The 7819-nt window shown below is 54.0% G+C and overlaps 1 protein-coding gene across 3 annotated transcripts in view; it reads right to left on the bottom strand.

Annotated features, from left to right (window-relative positions):
* The window catches only part of CDH23 (cadherin related 23), a 91025-nt gene that overhangs the window by 69065 nt on the left and 14141 nt on the right, over positions 1–7819 (bottom strand). For all 3 annotated transcript variants that reach the window (XM_030799251.1, XM_030799248.1, XM_030799249.1), the window contains exons 7-10: positions 7346–7495; positions 6218–6346; positions 5060–5188; positions 4089–4316 (exon numbers count right to left, since the gene is read on the bottom strand). In XM_030799251.1, coding sequence (XP_030655111.1) covers positions 4089–4316; positions 5060–5188; positions 6218–6346; positions 7346–7495 — 636 coding nt within the window. The remainder of the gene's footprint in view (positions 1–4088; positions 4317–5059; positions 5189–6217; positions 6347–7345; positions 7496–7819) is intronic.

The raw sequence follows: 7819 nt of genomic DNA, 5'->3' as shown, positions 1-7819 counted from the left end.
TACTTGGTGTTGGATGAACAAATGAATGAATCTTTCATGCCCTTGTCCTCTAGTAAGGTTGGTCCTGAGCCAGTGAAGGCCATCTTGAAGCCAGGCAGATAACTGCAGTGGGAGTAAAAGGATGGCAAGTGGGTTTCTCTGGACGGATCTATGTAGGGTAGCAGTTGCTCTCACCCATTAGACTGTGGCAGCCATTCCTGGAATCTCAGGGTGGTTGGCTGCATGCTGCTCAGGTCTCTGGTTGCTCTAGGAGGGGCTGGGACAATGCTCCTTCCTCACAGACGCATCCAGTGAAATCAGTGGCACAGAAGGGCCCTGCTCTTGGGGATATTCATAACCCTGAGGGGTTTGCTGCCCAAAGGTGAGGGTCTGGTCAGTGGAAGCAAATCTTCAAGGGTCCAGTGCTCCTTGGAGGCAAGCTACCCCGGTAGGCAATGTGGGCTGCAGGACCCCTGCTTGCTAGCTCTGCCCCATCCCCACCTTGGCTCGGCTAGGCATGGAGGCAGTAGAGGGGGGTCTTGAGAAGGCAGCGGGAGCAGCCCTTGTGGCGAGCCCCATATACACTGTCCCGGGAGGATATGGAAATAGAGAGTCCTGCCCTCGGCCTTGGAAGCAGCCCCAGGCTTAAACCACCTGTGGCTCCCAGAACCCACCCCTGATTATTGCTTGCTCTTCAGCCTTTGTGCAGGCTGAACCCCAGAATATGCTTCTTTCTTGGCTGTGCTAACCAACACTGACCAACAAGACTCAGCCCAGGTGTCATCTCCTCCAGGAAGCCTTCCCCAAGCCCTTCTCAGTGCCCCATTGCACACCAGTGTTTTCATTGCCTCCCTTACTCAACCTCATTTCTTCAGGCCACAGACCACATTTTCTTCATTTCTGAATCTCCGGTGCCTGGCACATAGTGGCCATTCAGGCACAACGGCTGAATGAATGAATGAGTGAATGAGTGAATGAATGAATAAATATGGTTTAGTGCTAGTTTCTCTATGTCCCTATGGTCACTGCAATTCTTCACTGAGGGGTCCCCTGCAAAAACCAAATGATAGCAATATTTTCCCAACTTGGAGAAGCAGGGGGAAAAAATTGAAGAGGGATGGATTCTTTTCGACTTAAAATTGTTTTCCTATAAATCTTTCAAGTTGGTACCTGTTGCTGTTTATATTACGGTCTGGAAGAAAGTGTCATGGTTCAGCCCAGGAAGTCCCATATATATTCCCCTAGAGATGGATGGCCTCAGGGTCCCTGGTCCTAGTCATCCTGAGGGTGTTTTCTGGGGCCTCAGGGAGCAGAGCTGGTGATGACCAGGATGAGCAGGGCGGATGCCACCCAGCTTCTCATGCTCTCCCCAGGGAGCTGGTATGGGCTGAGCCCTGCTTCAACGAGAGCCAGAATGTCAGGGGCTGACATGTGAGGAGGGAATGCTTATGGTCCCCAAGGGGCTGGGATGGGTCCCTGTAGAGGGTTTGGCCAGCAGATGGAAACTCTTATTAGCTATGGGGACCAATCCCAAGATTTTAAAGGTTTGCTTGGTTAGTGGCCCATGCATTCTGGGTGATTAATTGTGGGCAGGGTGATTTTCCATTTCTTTAATTCCCATTTATTCTGGGGACCCAAAGGAAGCCTGATTTTGCCTACAAACTGCAGGGTCTTAGAATGTTATGGATCCCACCGATGGCCTCCCTGAGAGACCCTAGGACTGTGGGAGTTGGAGTGTGGGTGGGGAGTGGGGGTGGTGCGTTGACTGGCCTGCATTAGGATTGGGGAGGGCAGTGTGGCAAATGCTGTCAGATGCCCACCCCAAATCCATTCTCCACTTCTTCCTCACTGACAGAGGCCTGCTTTTGTGTGGGCAGTGATATATCTGGCCCCCAAGTAATATGCTGACCATGATAATCCTGTGCCTCATTTTTTCTAACCTCCCTTGCAGCTAGGGTGCCCAGGTGAGCCACTTTCAGCCAAGGAGACACAAGCAGCACTCTGGAGGGTGGTTCTGGGAAACTGTTGCTTTCCTGATAAAAGGACAGAAGTAGCTGCCATAGCCCGTTGCCATCTTTTTGTCATCTTCCTGCCTTGGATGCTGACTTGATGCCTGGAGTTATAGTAGCTGTCTTGCCACCATGAGGGAAAGGCCAAGAAACATGAGCTCTGACACCACCGAGCCTGAAATCCACATTCTCTGTAGAATTTTTGCTCTGTGGGAAAATACATTTTGATTCTTTATGACTCCATAGTCAGTTTCTGTTACTTCACAAATGCTATTGAAGGGATGACCAAGATGATCCACCCTGAAGCCAGGTGCAGTGGGGAGGGGTCATGTCAAAACTGGGTCCTTCCACATTAACACAATAAATGATACCCCTCTCTGCCCCAGCCCCACCCTGCCCAGTGACACGTGTCCTATAAATGTACCCTTGTTTAGCCCACTGGGTGTGAATGGCTGAGGTGGCTAGTGATGACACTGTGCAGCCGTGGGGCTAAGGATGCCCACAGGGGTGCCCAAAGTCAGTCCCATTTCCTGGACTCCTCAGAATGTTGTGGTGGGGTGGGGATTCCTGGATTATTGGCCCAATCCCAATTCCTGGAGTTACTGGACCAACATCTCCAGAGAAGCTCCAGACAAAGAACCCTGCCCAGACCTGGTGTGACCCCGCCTCCCACAGTGCTGCTGTCAAAGGGGAGAGGTCTAACCTGCTGTGAGAGGGACAGAGCTGAGGCCTCATTTGCAATCAGGGTCCTTCCAGGAGACAGATTACAAAACTGTCCCTGAACTCTTCACCTTCCTTGTAACCACACTCTGCAATGTGACTTTGTAGCTCATTCCTTCAGAAGGTAGAGTTTATTTTCCCATAGCTTGAGTCTGGGCTGGCCTTGTGACTTGCTTTGGTCAACAGACTGTGGTAGAAGTGACCTTGTGCCAATTCCAAGCCAGGGACTCAAGAGGCCTTGCATGCCTTTGCTGTCTCTTCTGGACACTTTCCAACCCCATAAGAACAGGCACGGGCTAGCCTTCTGGAGGATGAGTTGTCCCTGTCACCCCAGCTGCTAGCCAGCCGACCCTCAGAAGCATAGCACCCTGCTGACAGGCAGCTGCCCACACACAAATGCAGGAGCCCAGCTGAGACCAGAAGAACCACCCGGCTAAGCCACGTCCAGATTGCCAGCCTGCGGAATTAGCGCTAAGTATGTGGTTATTGTTTTACTCCCCTGTTTTGTTTGGTTTGTAAGGCAGCATTATTGTGGCAATAGAGAACTAATAACAGTCCTCTTCCTCCTCATGGTTTACCAAGTGCTTCCACAGACATGAGCTAATTTGATTCCCCAAACAACACCCATGAGGTTGATATTATCTCATTTTTGCAGATGACAAAACGATATGCTGAGAGGTTCTGACTTGCTCAAGATCATGCAGCCAGCCACAGTGCTCCTGACTCCAAATTCCCGCTTTCAGTTTATAAGCCACTCCCAACACAGCTCATCAGCTCCTAGAGCTCTCCATCCAGCCCCTGAGGACCACAAGTCCTTCTCTAATCTGGCAAACTTTGAACATTGTCTTGGGCAGTGGTGCTGTTCATTCGAGCATCAGTGTGAACCACAGACACCAGTCCCTTCCCACCCTGACGTGTTGTGACAGCATGCCACACCACACAACATAGGGGAAGACGGCCAGAGAGGCACCCTTTCTGTAAGACACCACCATGCACATTGGTGTGGCCTCACAGTGCATAGGTGGCCAAGTGAAGCGGGGGCTAGATTCATACCCACTTGCTCCCTGGGCCAGGCCCCAGTACAGAGGCTCAACCTGTACCACCCCATAGAGCTGCTCTGTGAGAGAAAAGAGGACTAAACAGAGCTTCCGAGTAGCTGCAGACTTGGGAGGGCAAACTAGCACCCCAGCTTTGCAAGCAACAGGCCTCCATAAGGGGAGGCCATCTTGGGCAGATGGACTAAAGGCAGATGGACTAAAGGAGTTGTCAAGGATTCATCTGCCGTGTGGAATTCCATTCCCACCCATCTTGTTCCCCTCACTCGGAGGTGGAGCTGCCCTGGCCCACCCGCTCCTCCCTGTGGCCACCTCCATCGCTCACCGACAGGGTGGGGGTGCCCTCGTCCTCCACAGTGACCACCAGGTGGTAGAAGCTCTGGCGCTCGCGGTCAGGCGGGGCAGGCCGTGTGGCGATCTCACCGCTGATGCGGTCCATGCGGAAGGTCATGTCCTTGTTGCCCTCGGTGATGTAGTAGGACAGAACACTGTTGATCCCGATGTCATGGTCAGTGGCTCTCACCTGGACCACAGCAGTACCTCCACCCACGTTCTGGGAGGAGAGCAGGAGAGTGGTCATTCTGGACTCAAGGCATGGGGGCACAGTCTAGCACCTGCTCCTGTAGCCCAAAGGCTCCCCCTGTACCTCCCGAAAGCTTTGCTGCATCTACCCTGGGGCAATGATGGAGATAATAAGGATGATAGCAGCGAACATTCTCTGAGCACCTCTGATATGCTGGGGTCTGCATTAACTCACTGGGTCCTCTCTCCAACCCTGTGAGTTAGGTGCTGGCATCATCATCTCCATTCACAGAAGAGAAAATCAAGGTGCAGGGAAGGAATGTGTGCAAGTCCACACAGCCAATCAGTGGGGTGAAGCGAGGGAGTCTGGCCTGAGAGCTAGACTCTGGCCACATGCCATCCTGCCTTCATGAACGTCCAACCTAGCATGATACCCAGCAATGCCAGGGCAGATTGGAGTGGTTCAGTCTTAGGGCTGAATAATAAATACATTTTTTAAAAAAGCAAGCTCCCTGGGTAAACCTCAGTTTCCTGTCTGGTGAAAGGCAACTTTCTTCTTTTCCTCTTTTCTCTTCTCCTCTACTCCAAAAAGATACTGCATTCTAGGATCCGGGCTAGGCATTAGGGATATCATTATGAATGAGCCACAGTTCCCATCCATGAGATCTGAGGGACCAGTGGGCCAGGCAGACATTTAAACAGGTGCTGCATGGTTGGCTTATGCCCATGGTCCCCCCGGATGTCCAGCTATATGGGCCCTGGGGCTGGCCTCACCTCATTCACACTGACATTGTATCCAAAGGGGCTCTCGATGACTGGAGGGTTGTCATTGATGTCCAGGATGGTCACCTGCAGGATGTGGTCCTTCTTCCGTGGAGGGGTGCCTCGGTCAGAAGCCACAACCTGCAAGGAGGAGGGCAACTGGAGTCAGGGCTAAAGAGTTCTGGGCAGGATTGGGAATATGGAGTCCAAAAGGGCTGTGCAATCAGTGGGGGGCATTTGGGAGGGCAAAGAGACTCGCTGAGCACCCCTGGGTGGCCTGGCTAGCCCTGGGCTCTCCCCAAAGCCTTCACCTTCTGCCCCATGCTGCAAATGATTCTTGCCCAATCATCATCTGACTTGGGATCCTTGTTTGGAATCTGATTAGCATGTACCCAAGCCTTGACCTCCTGACCTACCTCTGACTGTATTCTGGGCTGTGCCAGCCTTTGACCATGACCCCCGGCCTGCAACCTGACCCAAGGCTCCTGCCTTTAGCTTCAAATGCCTCTGTCCCATGCACTTTGTCCCATGATCTCTGGCAAACAGGAGAAGAGCCTCAAGTAATATTATAAGCAATGAGCTGGCGCCCTATGGCTGAGCCTGTTCCTGGGAGCCTTGATGCAGTCATAAGTGCTGCAGGAGCTAAGCCCTCTGCAGAAGTGCAGCCCTGAGGTTCCCAGAAAGCCCTTGGCAAACATCCCAGCCACAGCCATTCTGCAATAATGCTAGCCTTCGTGGCTCCTCACGCCTGCATTTGCTTCTTCCCTCCACAGGGCAGGCCAGACGGGGATTTTTCTGTACATTGCACAGGTGGGGAAAATGAGGCCCAGAGTTAATAATCTGTCCAAGGCCACACTGTATTTGTAGAAGAGTTGGGGCTCTCCCATCTCCACCAGGCTTTCCCTCATCCTCCTGGCTCTGACAACAGGGGAAGACACCTCAACTGCCTCCTCCTGGGTATCTAAGGTCCCTCCCAGGTTTTCCTATCCTGGGTCGGCCTCACTGTGCTCTTGGCCCCGAGGGGTGCAGCTGGCCCCATGTTACTTGGTGACAGCAGGGGCACTGACCACCAGAGTGTGCTTATGGACAGGTTCTCTCCTGGCTGGAGAGTAGTGACCGGTCTAGGCACTTAGCCTGTGGTCTCTCAGCCCAAGGGAGGCCAGGCCCCACCTTGAGGATGTAGTGATCCAGCTCTTCTCTGTCCAGAGGCCTGGCCACAAACACTTCACCAATGGAGTCATTGGTGGTGACCATCTCAAAGGCCCCTGCGATGTTGCCAGAGGCCAGGGAGAAGACCACCTGTGGGGAGAAGAGAGGGTGAGGGGTGAGCAGATGTGGAGGAGAGGTGACCAGGTCAAGCCGAGGGGGACTCCCTGGTCCTCCTCTGCCCACTTGGGCTCTCTGTTCAGCAAGGGCTTTTGGGAGTACAGTGTTTTAAGCAGAAGTGATTCATCTCCCTCAAAATGGGGGTGCATGCCCATGGAGGTAGTGTAGCATGCATAGAAGGTTCCGGGGCTAGGGGATGTCAGTATCCTGGCCTGGGAGAGTGGGGCAGGAGTCCCATGGCACTGATGTCTTCCCAGGGTAGAGGGGATTGTGCTCACGCTGTTGGGGCAGGCACACGCTGCGGCGTTACCTGGACTCTACTTGGTTCTTATAGCAACCTTGACAGAAAGCAACTGTTCTCCTCAGTTCACAGAGAGGAGGCTCAGAAACATGGAACAACCAGCCAAGGTCACACAGCTTGCAAATGCCAGAGGTCTGAACCCACACACTTTTGTCTCCAAAGCCAGCATCCCTCGACCCCCTAGACCATGCAAGCCATGCTGACACCCGCAAACACACGGCCCGGTGCACGGAACAGATGAAAGCTGTGTGAACACTGGCGGGTTTCGTCACTTCTCCCTCTGCACTCTGGGGTGTCCAAACCTGGAGCGACAGCAAGCGCTTCCTGCCATGGGGCTGGGCCCGGGAAGCAGGAGTGAGGACGAGCATGTCCTCTCAGGGAGCTGGGGCTGCGTGGGTAGGAGTCACCCGGAAAACCACTTCACTGCGGGGCTGAGCCTTGGCTGGCCTTCGGGCTCCATGTCCACATGACCCAAGCAGGGCCACCGGCCTGCATAGCTCTGAGGCAGCTCTGACCCTTCTCCCTGACCACAGACTGGGTGATTGCAGGGGCAGAGACTGGAAGAGCCTGGTGCTTGTTGATGGGGGTGGCTCAGAAGGCCCCTCCAGCTGTGGGAGCTGTGGGAGCCCCGCTGACATGGTGGATCCCGGCTGTTTCACTCAGTGACCCACCTGCCCATTGCTGCCAGCGTCAGGGTCCCAGGCCTTGACAGTAGCCACTCGCTGGCCCACAGGGCAGTCCTCGGGTACGCTAACTGCCGAGTCAGAGGTGAAGTCAAACCGGGGGCTGTTGTCATTCTCGTCCAGCACAGTGATGTAGACCTGAGGGTGAACGTGGTCGGAGACCTACAGCCTCCTTCCCTTCCCTGGCCCCAAACACCTGGGTCCCACCATGGGTCCAGTAGGGACCAGACCCCCAGTGGGTTCTGGAACATCAGCAAACCCTCAGAGCCCACCGAAGCCTATCCTGACTGTACAAAGGAGGCCCTGGGCCCACGGCTCCTAGCAGTCTGATTGGCGTGGGGTGGCAGGTAGACACACTCAAATCTTAGCTAGGAGGGCAAGGGAAGAGGCCTGGTGGGAAGACTGTCAGAGGTGGTGGGGACAGGAGAACTGAAAAACCAGGCCATGGCTAAAGTGGATGGA

This window comes from Nomascus leucogenys, chromosome 18 (genome assembly GCF_006542625.1).
Source record: "Nomascus leucogenys isolate Asia chromosome 18, Asia_NLE_v1, whole genome shotgun sequence".
Classification (NCBI taxonomy): Eukaryota; Metazoa; Chordata; class Mammalia; order Primates; family Hylobatidae; genus Nomascus; species Nomascus leucogenys.
The sequence above is the reverse complement of the archived record's forward strand: the minus strand, read 5'-3'. Positions and strand labels throughout refer to the sequence as shown.